This window comes from Varroa jacobsoni, unplaced genomic scaffold, assembly GCF_002532875.2.
Source record: "Varroa jacobsoni isolate VJ856 unplaced genomic scaffold, vjacob_1.0 scaffold_409, whole genome shotgun sequence".
NCBI lineage: Eukaryota > Metazoa > Arthropoda > Arachnida > Mesostigmata > Varroidae > Varroa > Varroa jacobsoni.
The window spans coordinates 104,895-120,586 of NW_019213311.1; the positions used below are offsets into that span (position 1 = coordinate 104,895).

General features: G+C 38.1%; 2 protein-coding genes across 10 annotated transcripts; one reads left to right on the forward strand and one right to left on the reverse strand.

The window, feature by feature from the left end:
* Nucleotides 1-109: 109 nt before the first annotated feature.
* Nucleotides 110-13,613, reverse strand: Atg4b (Autophagy-related 4b). Of its 7 annotated transcripts, none has more exons than XM_022832764.1 (7): nucleotides 13,528-13,613; nucleotides 10,049-10,243; nucleotides 3,088-3,319; nucleotides 2,595-2,877; nucleotides 2,252-2,421; nucleotides 1,732-1,977; nucleotides 110-1,569 (listed from the first exon to the last, which is right to left on the reverse strand). In XM_022832764.1, the coding sequence occupies exons 2-7, from the start codon at nucleotides 10,240-10,242 to the stop codon at nucleotides 1,213-1,215; spliced, it is 1,482 nt and encodes a 493-aa protein (XP_022688499.1). In that variant the 5' UTR covers nucleotide 10,243; nucleotides 13,528-13,613; the 3' UTR covers nucleotides 110-1,212. The 7 variants fall into 7 exon arrangements, with proteins under 7 accessions (XP_022688499.1, XP_022688498.1, XP_022688497.1 ...); XM_022832763.2 differs by lacking the exon at nucleotides 13,528-13,613 and adding an exon at nucleotides 12,296-12,657; XM_022832762.2 differs by lacking the exon at nucleotides 13,528-13,613 and adding an exon at nucleotides 12,313-12,656.
* On the forward strand, nucleotides 10,142-14,989 carry LOC111260199 (18S rRNA aminocarboxypropyltransferase). 3 transcript variants are annotated; one of them, XM_022832771.2, is made up of 4 exons: nucleotides 10,142-10,228; nucleotides 13,585-13,863; nucleotides 14,060-14,251; nucleotides 14,457-14,989. In XM_022832771.2, exons 1-4 carry the CDS (start codon nucleotides 10,186-10,188, stop codon nucleotides 14,927-14,929), a joined length of 987 nt encoding a protein of 328 aa, XP_022688506.1. In that variant the 5' UTR covers nucleotides 10,142-10,185; the 3' UTR covers nucleotides 14,930-14,989. The 3 variants fall into 3 exon arrangements, with proteins under 3 accessions (XP_022688506.1, XP_022688508.1, XP_022688507.1); XM_022832773.2 differs by lacking the exon at nucleotides 10,142-10,228 and adding an exon at nucleotides 12,728-12,850; XM_022832772.2 differs by lacking the exon at nucleotides 10,142-10,228 and adding an exon at nucleotides 12,916-13,023.
* Nucleotides 14,990-15,692: the final 703 nt, after the last annotated feature.

The following is a 15,692-nucleotide window of genomic DNA, read 5'->3' on the forward strand; positions in this document are numbered from 1 at the left end:
TGTTTTAATAATAGCAATAGCTTCTCCCATCGAGCTTTCACTTCATGGGCGATCTGTCAATGATACATAAGGCATTTAACATGACGAAGTTAATAAAATACAAGATAGATTAAACTCGGTTCATTTATGTACACACATAATAGTTATTTACAGTAACATTGCACTTTTAAGTTGGTGACTCGTTCTAATTAGTAACACATGCACTCTAACAACTCAACAGCTTACTGCAGCATATCATCTATGCAAAGAAATGCAATAAGTTGGTCTGTCATTATTCCTCTCTGCGGTCTCGTCACCATCATTAGCATAGTCACCCTCGTATAAGCCATAATTACATCAAGCCCTAATCACGCGCAAGCGAATCGTCGTGATTTTTATGCTCTGCTATGGAAGATCGTTACAGGTTAGGTCGATTTAGTGCGTAGCCTTCCTCACAGATCCACAGAACGATGTCACGTCGCGTAGGAGTGCAAAAAATCTCCACCTGCTTTCTTGTGTGACATTTATGTTTTCTATTCTATCCGCGGAAAATTGAAGTATCGGGAAACATGTACCGCCCAGACATCAAGAGTAGTAGAGCCATTATTTTCCTTTGATTCCCTCGCTTTTGACTGACAAAATTTGACAGAACTAGACTGATCCTCTTTTCATGAGGCGAATGGGCATGTGTTATAGACTATTTACACGCGCGTCTTTCATGTACGACATAAAACTACTACTAATTACCGTAGGTCTTGTTTCTATATATACGTTGTAAACATAATTTTTCATTTGATCTACATGCGTACGCGCCAACACTGCAAAACTGCGATCACAGAGCACAACGGCTTCGAGCATTTTTTACAATCGGAATGTTTTTCTAACAAATGCTCAAAGCTGTCACGATCGTTTCGTATTTCGAAAAATCTACTTCAGTTTTATCTGTGAGATGAGCCGTACTATGTATATGTCTATAGATAGAAAGGTTTATTTTTCGACAACATTCATCAGATCAAATCTACCTCGATTGTTATTTATTCTATTATAAATATCTAATAAATGTCGATTCTAATTTGAGTTACCTATATATGATCTATAAAATCGGGTGACTACGTGATATGTATTAAAACATTAAGCTGATATAAATTTTTAGCCTGTACATATTAAAAGTAGAAGGCAGCATCGGTTTTACTTTCGTCCTTCATTTTTCCGGGTCCGTTTCTTCCGATCATTTCAATCTAGCACGACATAATCATCCGATTCCCTCCGAAGTGTTCCCTTGTTAGTGATCACATTTCGTTCCACTCGAAGAATGCGATCTTTGATTGATTCCCTCACGTTAGACTGATTGGCAATCAGGGGTTCGCCCTCGCGTATTGTAAACATAGGAAGATTCCTCGTAGATCGGCCAGGTTGATCCCTCGCCCCTAGACCTGGTCGAACCGATGGGCTCGCTTGTTCTCCCGTCTTGAGCTGAACTAGTCCTACAAAATCTTCAAAATCTCGCTGTGTTGCGCAGTAGAAACCAATTGCAGCTGAAGGGTCCAATTTTGCAAATGATATCTTCCGTGCACCACTACAATGGTAGCTCTGGAAAAATAAAACCAAATAATCATTTGAGTCACCTCGTAAAGTAAACCTGAGGGTAACATTTGATGATGCTGAGAATTGAGAATTTAACTATATCGAATACTTATTTTTCCATAAATGATATTATTAGTTATAATAATCGAACTAACCTATTATACATACCGATTCATCGAAGGGAACTGCTCTCGTGTTGACCGCACTTTGTAAATAATGTGGATCAAGGAAAATTAATTTGTTTCCCTGAAACCCCATGAAGTAAAGTGAATGTTTTGGCTTACCGCCAATAATCCCGATGCAGTTTAGTCTTGGATCTGCCAGTATATCCTGGATAGATTGAAGATAGTTAATATTAATACTCTCCCCACCAAGTCGGAGGGGTATTAATAGAATGACAGATTTCCACGGAACCTGTAAGTGAGATACGTGGCATACGGCGGTGTCAGTGATAAAATCAGTATTTATGGATGAAATACGGGAAGTCGTTGTAGAGATTTGTATTTCGCATCTAAATTATGTATGTATTAGGAATAGGTGTCAGATGCCCAAAAAATGTTTACTAGATATATTCCTAATTCTTTTTACCAATACTTTATTGCTATAAATAGTCTAAGCATTTAGTTAAGCTATTTTCGTTTTCAAGGAAGGAAACTTATACAAACGTATTACGTTGAATAACACGCACGTTAGGACTGGGTTGACAGATATTGATAACATCTTGAACGTAAATTGTGCAATCCCCAGTAACATATATTGCCATTTTCTCGAAGATATCCTTGGAACCTGCGTTGAACGCGGCGTCCTCCATGCATCGCTTCAACATGTAAGCGACAGATGATGGGCCAAACCAATCACCTGCGCATAAAAACAAATGATAACCGAACTATAGTTAAAAAAAAAAAATTGGATTTGGTAATAAAATTTTGCTAGGTATTTCGTTTGACTGACTTTTCGAACTGCTCTTTGTAGCCCACCCAAAACAACCAATGAAGTTCTTTATATGTACGTTAGTTTGACAATAAGCCCACCTGCTTTCTTAGTGCCTGCTAGTCGCGCTGCCCTGATTAAATTGTGAATACCGAAAGGAGCTTCTCTAGAGTCTGCTCCATCACCGAACCACCCAATGATGCGTCTGTGCAAGTTCTGCTCTTGCACGTAACTTCTAAATCCTTCCTGCTTCGGATCCCATCGCCAATTCCGGCCGAAGAGGTGCAGCATAAATGCTTGTGCTAAAAGCATTTGCGCACTGCGTAACATGCAACCCCAGCCGGAATCACTTTGGTGGCCTGTCTCACATATCGGCTCAAAATCCTGAAATACAACCGACCTGTTAATGTAGAGATCCCAGTACTGCTAAGGCCACATTCGTTTCTCTTCAAAGGTTTCATTAGAAACCAAAAGCAAATTGAACCTACGTAGCTAATTCGTTACTCCCTGTTTCCGAAACGAACGTGTTCTAGCAGTGGCGTTGCTCTTTGCATGGTAACAAATGAGAAAATGTATCTAAACAATTGTCGTTACCTGTCGATAAGTAAACCAGATACGTGTCCTAAAATCACTGAGAAAGCTCTTGTGAGCATCTTGATCATTTTTGACGTGGTACATTCGCCCTAGTAGATAAAGAGGATCGGCTCCATTAAGGTCGTTGATCTCGATTTGGGTGCCCGGAGTAATAGCTGTCCAGCCATATTTCATGGAGTGCCACAATCCTTTCAGACGGCTTTTGAATGCTTCCGACGCTTTTTCCGTAGGCCTAAATAGGATAACCATTTGAAGTAATATTTTTATCATATGGCAACGGCAAAAATGTTCTTTGCGTCAGAAGGCGAATGAGATGCATAATGTTATTAACAGATCTTATTAAATCAAAGAATACCTACACGAAGAGCAAAATCGTCATTGAAATAGGCGTATTTTTATGCGATGCGATACGATAAAAACAATGAAACATGGGGCTGAGTAACAGCATTTTTGTGAAGCAAAAAGTTAGTATTGTACATGTTTTTTATATTATACTGTGATCTAATGATCTAGATACAAATTGAAATAGAGAGCGATACATAATGTTATTAATTTTTGCATAAAAATTGGGTTAAAAACTAGTACCTGTAGGTAGAATCCTTAATAAAACGAAAAAAAAAGAGATCGAATTATGCATTATTTAAATTCCCGCATGATTCGTGTTGTGTAATTGACCTAACAAAAGTTTCGTAACACACTTACTTAAATTTTGAAAGCTGTTTTGTGCAAAAAAAAAATGTACCAAAAAAGATCAGTCTGCAGCTAAGACAAAGATATTCTATTTTAAAGACAACAAGCTGGCGTGTTGTCCTGATTTCACGGAGACCGGCGTGAGCAATTACATGTAAGAAAGATGACCTATGATGTGTATACAAATCTCATAGCCCCATAGCCATTTGGTAGCGGACAGATTTGTTCGATTTGAGTAACCGGCTAGGATAAGGCGTATTATGCTACCAAGTAGAAATCTATTACAGTAATATAGTCGGAATGCGAGCCGGAGATTGTTCATTAGATCTATGTAATACGCGTAGAGAAGACTAAATGTAAAGATCAGAAAAAAAGTTCTAAGCTAACATTTTCTACCTTCTGGGTTGTTGCACGTTTGGTGGATTGGGTGGTGACATCAGGTAATAATGCCTATACAAAGAAAAGTTCTAAGGTAATCTTTGATGCCTTATATAAGCTTATGCAATGTGTTTGAGGAGAAAGTACTTTTTCAAAGACAGAGAAATATATCACGGATTTAAGCTTCCGTGATTACAGAACACTTGGCTGGAAACTGAAAAACCGTAATGATAACGGTACATGGTTAATAACATTTAAATACACAACTACATAAATAGTAACAAATATATCAGTAAAAATAAGTGACTTCATACAACAAACTATATCTAAAAAACTCAATTCTGGATATGTGCAGACGCAATGACGGGTGTTCTACACATATGTAATATTGAGATGTGTAATCTATAAATACGTTTACAAGCATCTAAACGTATAAGACAATACTATGGCCTAAACTATGTACATTGAGGGATGTATATTTAACTTGTACTGATCTCATCATTATATGTTAAAAGCCTTTTTAGTTGATCTGAAGCCTTTTTCATCTTGGGTAAAACTTAACTTTCACGTAATAACACCTTTTGTCTAAGTTGTGGCAGTTGTTCGAAAATGGTTTATTATCAACACTAAATTATGTGTAGTATAAGAATATATATATATATATTACGACTAACGACAATCGCGGAAATTATCGAAAAAACATCCTGTATGAATAAAAATACTGAACATATATATACTTTTAAGCTTTGCGCATTGTTTTTAAAAGAAAAAAGCAAAATGAAAATATCGTACATAAATATCAATATACATTCAGGTAATAATGACAGACATTTAGTTTTCATAAACATTTTTTGTCAAAGGCCGATATAACATAATTTCCAATTGAAGCTGTAAACTGTCTAAAGTGTGAAACTCTATTATCATCAGCTTACTGAGACTTTGTCACGTTCGATACTAAGGTTCTTGTTCTGAACAGTAATAAGCGAACGATGTCATATATAAATAAACCTATAAATTTTACTGGCCACAGTCTTTGTTAACTCATCTCGAAACTCTGACGATGATTTGCCCAGCAGATAGCCATCCTGTACATCGACCAACATATCTTGAAAGCTGTGTAAACAGCCTAACTCTACATCGTCTTTAGCCACACTACACGGAGACGGTTTCCTAAAGCGATTTGAATCTCTCTGGCTTAATACATAGGTACCTTGTATAGGCAATAGGGTATAGCACATTGTCGTCTGAACAGCTTGGGATATCAACCTTTTTCAAGGGCATTTTTTCTTTGCTGCTCCTAATGAGTTCGAATGACAGTCTGTCACTGTTATCATCGATCTTGACCTAGCTTTTCAAGCAATTTCACATTGTATTGATGAATGAGGTCGAAGCTGCCGTTAGTCATGAACAACGAACGCAACCGCTGTAACAGCATGTTTTTCAGTGTGTTACATGATGGAAAACAAGTGATTTTTTTGTGTTTTTCTATCAACCTTTTTAACTTCCACGCTACCTTGCGTTTACATCGTTACTTGGCGAAATGCTTTGTTTAATCTAAACCGATTCAATCAACGCTGCCTTGTTAGGCGCTGTTGTTTAATGCAGTATATATATATATATATAGTAGAAAGTTAGAATTTCGAAAGTTGCACGGTAGCCATTTATGAAATATAATAAACGCAGTAGTTCTGATGGGCTTATACTTCCATGCATTGTAGTGCTTTCCCATGAAATTATTTGCCATTGACCGGTAAACGTAAGTTGGTGTTAAAAACGAACGCTGCCTAGCGTAGAGATACTGCACCTGCCTTCAACGCTGGCAGATCCGGTCTAGAACCGGATGTCCAGATTTTCGAAACCATATACATATACGCCAACAATTAAGTTACCGACAAGAAAGCCTTCTTTGGTGTTTCCAGAAAGTGCGTATTCGAAAGATGTCGCTTAAGAGTTCAAAGAACAGGTTACGCACTATCTCGTCATTTTCACCATAGTAAAATTAATCAGCAAATTATTACTGTATTATAGTTTTTCAAAGCCTAGACAGACATAAATATCGATAAATTCAGCAGGTCGAGCACCATTGAAATATACAAATTATATATATACTAAGCACCATCGCACTGGGCTAATTGTGATAGGGCTGTGTAAAGCTCCAGCACAGGCTGTTGGAGCTGGTATCCGCCAGGTCCGTTAACCTTTGTGCATATTGCACCGTACATTATTCAAAAGATTGCTTTTTTTCCTCAGAGACTTTTTATGGAAAAGAAACTAGCGAAAAACTCAGCATCTTACCGAGTTCATTTGTCTGTCCGTCGTAATTCAAATGTAATCATTCGTTTTTACTGACTAGGAATGCTTAGTATATAAGAACCAATATGAAGTAAACAAGTACAATTCGAAAACTGTCAATAAGGCCAGCTTTCGAGAATGGCGCAGGGGTTACTTTCGTTGGTTATAAGTTTCGAAAAGTAACTTCCAGTCTGTCCTAGTTCATATCACCCTAGTAGCCTTATGTTATAGCTCTTGTATCTGAATTTACTAACTATAAACAGCGGTAAGCCATGATGGATACGGCCTTGTGAGGCTATAACACAAATTGGGAAAGAAATACTTTTTTTTTTTGAGTTTATTGGTTCAAACTGTGACTTATATTGATCAATCCAATAGACGCATTAACACGGAACTAAGCGTAATATAGACAACGCACATTATATCAACATACTTCACACGTGACAGAATGTCCGATTCGCAGCTTGGAAACGAGGGCACTGATCCATTAACCGGCTTTATCGGTTTGTACTGCAGAGTTTTTAACATATAAATTGTACTATCGTTCCTGGCGTTTGTTCTGTTAGGGAGAACTAGCATGTTACATTTTTATCTTCAGGTACGACATATAAATAACAAATCAAAACCTTGTGTGTTGGAAGTAGAAAAAGTCACACAATAGAAAATTAAGTCATAGGCTTTAGCAAAATGCTGTGTTGCCTGTAGCAGGCCTGCTAAAACCAGAGAAAATGCAAGTGGCCCTTTGTTGTTATTCACCTAAACTTGTAGATGAACACGGAATGGCTGGAGTAAATCATCATAGTGCCCATAGAAATCGAGCAGCGCTATAACAGAGGATGCGTGTGTTATCGTCGCTAAGAGGGAAAATACCAGGCTTATATGATTTTCCATCGAAACTAGGGTACCTTTTGTATTAGAACGGCTCTCTACAGTGAAGTGGCAATAAGTAGCTAGACTCTATCTCATCACTGTAGTTAGAACTGAGGCTTGATAATGAAAGCACTGCCACAGTTATTCAGCTTATATACGTCCACGCAGTTGTATGTCACTGATGCGACAGAGAGGCTAGATGCGGAGAAAGCGGGTTAAGGCGGATAACTACGTAGGTATATTCCTATAATTGTATTGCTTAGCAGTGAGCTTAGCAGTCTTTTTTACCACTCATATTCACAAGTTGTGAAGTCACTCACTTTTATCGAAAAGATTCTTTAAAAGGTTATTTATGTGATCAATATTTACTTTGCCATCAGGTTTTGACGGTCGGATATGAATAGCTTGCCTTCGGGTGCTAGCGGGTGGTTGAATTCTTTTTATTCCTTTTAAAGTTAATAGTGGAGACAAGGTATCTATAGGAGGATTCAGCACCTCCAGCAGAAGTATTAATCTTATCGTATATATATAAGACACAAACTTATAAAAAAAAAACAAAATGAGGAATACGTATGCTCACTAGGCATATTAAAACCATAAATGGAAAGCGGCCAGGTTTTTTTTATCACCCAGGCTCAACTTGTACATATTGTAAAATCATACAATGCGCCAAATGTATTTCGTTTCATTTCTCTCCTGTTGTGTTTGTAAACAGGAAAAGACTAGCAGGCTATCGAGCGATATATATAGTAGCGACTGCTATAATAGAACGCTGCATTTTGAGACGACGTTTATTTGTTGTAAGAACTTACTATCGAAACACATAGTCGATTACAATGATGCCCTGCAAGCGTCGTTCTGAAAGCAGATGACGCTTGTCGCTGACGAAAATAGCACTGGGGCTATTGTTCAATAAACTCGAACAGCCTGATCCACTTGCAGATAAAATGAGACTAGGGGAGCCACAAACTAGGCAAGTAAGTCACAATATCGCTGCATAAGAAAACAGTGTGCCTGCCGACCCATCGAACTCAACACGACATTCTGCTTCACGATGTGACCCGTATAGCAAAGGTTGCATCTACCTGTGGATCGAAACAAAAACAGTGGATATAAATCATCTTTGATTTGACCAAGGTGGGGAATCCACACAAATCAAATTCACACTGTTTGAAATCATGTCCGTACGCCGACTAATTTTGACGTATAACAGTGACATAGAGTGGCCCGCCTGGGCTTATAATATCATACTTTTCGATTATTTTTTCTGTGGGGAAAGTGCTATGTGAAAGACAGTAGTTATCAAACAGCGCCGGAAACAATTCACGACCTGACCGACTGGGTTCGTGAAATTGACGCCGAAATAAGCAGGACTGCGATTTAAAATTTCGCAAATCAATTTATCAAGCGGCCTCTAGAAGGACACTTGACCGACATTCTCCATGTGTAATGCAAATTAGATGTTCTAGCTTCGTTCAACGCGAGAATAAAAGCAAGTAACAACAACCAAAATTATAGAGGAGTAGTTTCGAATTTTAGATTATTTTACATTTTGAATCATATAATCTGCTATAAGTCGTTTGTAATGTTGGCGAACTTGGGGAGCTCAGGGAATTTCCAAACGGATTTTTCGTAACTCTTAAATCTCGATAAGAAATGGTAAGTAAACCAGTCACCAACTGGTTCATTTTAGTTTGTAAGTTTTATTTTTCGGGAAGTAATACAGCGAAGTACGAACTTCGCTGACTGTAACTTCGTTATAAGATGTTATTCATTTTTGCTACCTCATCTACAAGCCCAAATAGTGGAACTTGCCTATGGGTTTATTCATGCTTTTATTTGTTCAGTTAGTCGCAAAGCAGTTGGCAACATCCACTTACATGCTCTAATGCAAGGATATGACAGATCAATGGGTGTCAATTCCTTACATGTATTATCGAAACTAAATGGGTCATATTTAGCTTAGACATGGTCTCCGTGAACCTAACAAGTTCATCTGCACATCCACCCATGCACTACACACAACAATGAATTAACAAGTCTCTATCTCATCAATAGTAATGAGAATTAATTCCACGGTAAGAAATTTATACTACCTAAGCATTGAAGTCCTATGGTCATTTTAGACAATACAGACACCGCGGTGGTGTAGATATCGTTCACTTGTTAACAAAATCTCGAATTTTAATTAACTAGATAAATATGAACATCTGAATTGAAGGCCTTTGAACATAAAATATCAATCCGTCCTGGGCGTTTATTTCAAAGAACTAGGTCTTTGTTTCGGAATTACACACATGTTAGCTGGATGACGAATACTGAGGTTATGAGAACTGAATTTGACTTCAATATACCCGGTTACATGTTAGAAACAAGCCGTAGCTCAATTTCGTTTTTAGATATTTCAAAGATCCACATGACGTATTGTAAAAACCTTTCTTACAAAGCATTCGTAAATAAATTACTGTTGTTTTTCTTTGCCAAACCGGCAAATTGATAGAAAAATTGTAAAAAAAAGAAAAAGCGTATGTATATACCTTTGAAGCTACTTGGAATGATCGAAGGACGATTATAAACGCCTACTGGTATTCAGCCTACAATTTATAATAATGATAAAGCTCGATGATTAGATTCAACAAAGACGTGAAATGTATTTTTTATAATAAACGCTGTAGCAAAAAGAAATATTGGCTACTGAACCAACACCCCATTTAAATCCGTCCTTACGAACCCCACAGATGGTGTGCTCGTGTCTAGGGGGTCCAGTTCATCAGGCAACGAAGGACGCCGCCTGGTCGGTCCACTTGTTAATTGCGGGTATTCAGCTTCTTCTTCAACGAAACCGTCCTCGGAATACCTACGACGACGATGATTTCGTGCTGCGTCACCGATAATAAATCCATAAACGTCGGTGAGTGTGGCCATCCTGCAAAATGTATAGCCGTTATGGTTAACTTTTTGCTGTTGTAATACTGGAATGGACGCAATGGTAAAGTTATAAATAAGGTACCTTTATTGTGTTTAGGTTTAACGAAGTTATCTATCGTTGCATACACTTCATTATTACCTTAAATTGAAAAGTGCATTTTTGAATCGTCGGGTTACTATTATGAAAATGGGGTGCTATGTTAGCCTGTAATTCCTGATATTCCACACGATTCCCGCATAAACTCGAACAGATTTAACTGATAATTTTCTTCAAAGGCAAGTTCCGAATAAGCATTTAATTGACTTACTAATGTGTCCACTTAAGATTAATAATACGGCTAATGTCGTTAGCTGGCGTTTTTCCAGACGTGTAGTTTCCAACAATCAAAGAACCACGGCCACGTGTCGATTTGTTAAGCATCCTTGCTTACACCCTAAATACCCTCATCCGCAGCCATAATGTTATGAAATGGAGATTACTATGCTTAGCTATGAATGAGATACGCTGGTATGCTTAATCTGTGAGCAGTATATATTGTTTTTGTAGACGGAAATTGCGAACTCAAAAATAGTACTGGATTATAGGCATGTCTTGCCTAGTCAATATTTCAACCTGTTTGAACATTGCGGCATATCTATCCAGCGAATCAGATAAAGCCTCAAGCCTTTCGGCTTACACTTCGGTGAGAATCATAGTTAAGGCGCACCTTAATAGTCTAGCTGACCTAGTAGATAGTTTTCCTATTTCTAACTACCGCTAAAAGTTCTGCAGTTGGTTATTTGTTGATTTGTTTCACGTGACGATAGCGGAACATGCAGCGTATCCGCTCATGGGTAATTACTTCTTATAGTAATAAAAAAGCTACTTCTTTACAACACCATAAATGCTATCGGTTTTTCTAGCATGCCAAAAACTGAGCCACGATACGTAAAAATAAACCGAGCGTAAAGTTATGACAATCCTTAACGAATAATAATAGCTCAGAAACTGCTATACTATTACTTTGCATTGAATTTGTACAACAATACGTTCGCGCACCACGCGGTGTTAGGCAGATCCCTATTGAATTCGATACTAATATACACACTATATGAAAACATGAATACAGGCACTTGCGTCTTCACTGTTAACTGTAACATTCATTGATTACTACTGATAAAAAATTGATATCGCCATGCATATAAGATGTAATTAAAAGGACATCTTTAAGAAACACTAAGTGTTCAGCAAATCGTTTTCACGCTGCAAAAACTTACTAGAGCTCCAGATTTGAATACTCTATACGCTATAGCGAGAAATAGCTCCAGGTATTTAGCTTGCGCACTGATCGCTACTTTCTAGTGACTTGGCCGTTACAAGCATAGCTATTATCTGGACCTATTAATATGAACTATAAACTTCACCCTTCTGCGCCTTGAATGCGCAACCCATTCACATACGTACTTTGTTTCATCAAAGTCGATGAGAATCTGTGGAATATATAGGTAACACCTGACGAAGTTTCGTTTCCTTATTGTCCATGTGGGATCACATTCAAGTTAAAAGTGACACCATCAACGAGTCATTTGTATTAATTAGATTTAATGCTATAATATTCAGCCTTCAGTAGTCTTGTTCTTTAACATTACGCACCCCTGATTGGCTTCCCCGGCAATCGTCTGTTAATATCAAGTTAAAACATACACAACGGTTACCCAATCATTGCATTGTGATTTCATTTGTCCAGAACTGTTAGCTTTATCTTACAGAAGAGACACAGACCGTAAGGCCAAGAAATCACGTTGTAACACACAACAATAAGCAACAGCAACTACAGTCCTTCCTTGGTCAGCTGAACATGATCCCTGATAGACGACGGCATTAAATGATTGCCACCCAATCCTCAAATAGGAGCAATAAAGAGAAAAGGTAATAACTCAACTGCTGTTTATGGATATGGCTCACTGTGTCGACAAACTTCAACTGGAATAGAAGACATTAGAAAAAGAATCATTTAGCTTATACCAGGAAATGTTGCTTTAAGTGAAACAGATTAACAAACACACTTACTACGACAGTGAAGTTACCTTTGCTGGGTTCTTGAACGTATCTAGAATAGACTCCCTTTATGCAGAACCACCGTTCCACACTTTCCAAACACTTTCTTCAAACCGCTCGCTTTAAACACTTTTCCACGCTGTCCATTTGTAACACACTTTGAGAAACAACAATTTGTATTCTTGTCGGGTTGAGCGATTGTTGAACTAGAATCATCTGGTCATCTTATGTCTGCTGGTTATTGCGAAACGCTGATCAAATTGGCCCTATGTAAAACAAACTCCATTTGACAGTGTAACATTTAAATATATTAGGCCGCAAATATATTGTAACAGATCTATACCTTACTGTTCGATAAAGGTCGTATAGTTCACAACATTCGCGACTGTTTCTAAACGTAGCCTGCCAATTCCAGGTCTTTAATCGTCGGAACTGAATGGGACACTGCATTGTTGCACGTGCAAGGAACACAGACAGTAGTTTTGGCGCAGTTTAGATTTTGAATAAGAATTTCAAGAAATAAGCCGTGTGTGTTCGTGTGCTTGCGTACAGCCCCGGATAGTTTAGGTGTCTTATTTAGCCGTTAATAGATATACGAAAAAGTAGTTACGACGATATACGCTATTACAAGGGCTGTTGTTTTTTGTTTGGGACGTTCGTCTGCGCTTCATCACCTATTTATTATAGAATATAATGTTTTCTATATGCGGTTATGCTTTTACACAACGACTTCAATAGAGGTTGCTGAAAAGACTCACTGAACACTTAAATATTTCAACCCATTACGTTAATGAAAAAAAATCAGCGTTTTAACGCTTAAATATATCAGACTTTAGATCTATTAAATTTTTTTTAAGTAGATAAAAACCTTGTACATATTGTAGACAAAATTAGTTTTATTTTTTCATAGGTCGTCGACTTATAACTATTATCCCGAATTACATTAACCTATTAAGAAAGGCGCTTATGCATTTCTGTGACGAGGCCTTCGATGAAAATCAGCCCGGCCCTTTCGACTCCAGAAAAATGCTCCTCGATCTTGTTTTACCCCCCATATTCGTCTAGTCGTCAGCGATTTTATGTTGTATCCACTTTGTGTACTCCTTCAATTTCATCTATAACGTTGTGTAACGGAATTATGTATATCATTACACAAATCACTTACTCGCGAATGTACTTTTAAAATCCTCAGAAACAGAAGATTAGAAGCATTTTAAAAGTTCAAACGCTTTTTTTGTACTTACACTCAAACATATCCAAGCTTATACGATAATTTACATAAAATTCATCCACAAAAACAGTATCCCGGATGCCATCAGGAACACGAAGGGGTCGCGGAGCTTCTCGAGGGGCCGGCGGATCAAAGAAACGCGGCAAAGGTGGCCGAACCCGCATCAGGCTTGATCGTAGAACGTTCGACGAGGATGGTGAAACACCGCGCGTTCTCAACTCCTTTACCGAGGTTTCTTCTGGAACATCATCTCCTTCAGATAGCGAACAAAGTGATGAAGCTGTCGTAGAGTGCCCATTCCCTGTTGCGATGTGGGATTTGGGCCATTGTGATCCAAAAAGATGTACTGGTAAATGTTATCGGTGTCTTAACGTGCATTGTGTATAACGTAATACATCACAGCTGTATTTACAAACGAGTATTTCTAAGTAAGGTTCACCGAAGCATATCTAAACATCGTTGAACGAGCCTAGTATGCTTTTCATTACCAGCGTTTCTTTTAATGAGAACGTATAATTTGTTTGTGTTCAACGTATCGATTACAGGACGTAAGCTGGCACGCATGAGACTTATAAAGGATCTTAGACTTGGTCAACGTTTCAACGGTATCATTCTTACCCCGTCAGCGAGTAAGTGCGTCTCCCCGGAAGACAGCAGGATCATTGCGCAATATGGCGTTGCCGTAGTGGATTGCTCTTGGGCACGACTAAACGAGGCGCCTTTCTCGAAAATGAAAGGTATGAATGCGTCTAGCAGGTGAAGTTCAGTATTTCCTCTATATTAATGCTTTAATGAATACGCAGCGCCTTATAGTAAAAATAAGAATTATTATTATTGCTGTAGTCACGAATTATCTATGATTTGTGTGTTATGGTGGTAAAATTACATGAATTTTCTGCATTACTTCGATTATTTCGTTAACAATTTCCGTATATTTGATAGGAAACCACCCTCGCCTTTTACCCTTCCTTGTGGCAGCCAACCCGGTCAACTACGGCAAACCCTGCGAGCTTTCTTGTGTAGAAGCTATTGCGGCCGTCATGTATTTGACTGGATTCTCTACGATAGCCGATTGGTACCTCAGTAAATTCTCATGGGGTCATTCATTTTCTGAACTTAACGAGGACCTATTGACGGCGTACGCCGAGTGTCGAACGTCCGCCGACCTCATTCGTGCTCAAACGGATTTTCTTGCCGAAAACGGTGACAGACATGATAATAAAATGATTGAATTGCCTCCCTCAGCCAGCGAAACGGAAAGTGCAGATGAAAACGGCGAGGCTCCTGTGGTAGGCTGTGATGACAAAAGGGATCTCCTCTCTAATGATGGCGATAAACAGAAAAAGGTGGAAGAGGTTAAGGACTCGAAAAGAGCAAAATGTGGCGGACCGTCTAATTATGATCATGTCAGATGACGAAAATTATGATGGTGATTAGTTTTGTATTTGTAATAAATCCATATGATTTCTAAGTGCCGAACCGTCTGTTTAATGTTCCCCTGTCACCTGATCGCGGCCAACGTACTTGAATTTAATTGATTAGTTTGTTAACGCTAAATCTGCCGACACTTCTTGTCACTGAACCCGATCAAAACAAACAACTTAAAAAGAAATTATTATCATTATAATTAACTGTATATTCTCGATGGTATACAGTTTAACGGCAATGAAGTAACGTTTAATTATATAAACTTGTAAAAAGTTTCCAAGGATTGAATTGATGCGGTAGTGGTAGATCAAATATCATTGATTCCTTGATAGCTGTCCTTTGCAAACACGCCTTAATATAAAATTCATTTATTTCTATAATCTTCTTCATGTATGTTATCAATGCATTTTATTTTTAGATCATCTATACATAAACTCTCTGAACAATTTCTCTGAACTCCGCGTTGACTGAAATGGACGCTGCGCACGGTGAAAGAAGTGCCCCAGTTTGTAGAATACTGAAGGAGAATCTACTTCTGTAGATAAACTTTACTGTAGACAATTCGTTTTTGTGATTTACCTAGCTTAAGTGGGAACATTTCTGAAAAAACTAAACACACTGCGGCGAAGCCCATGCAAACTCTTTTTGCTTGAACAGAGCTACATAAGCATAAACTTAGATAAAACATAAGGCAAAAGTAGTAAGCATAAACTAAACGTTAGTGTTAAGAAGTTACGCTAGTCGTCAAAA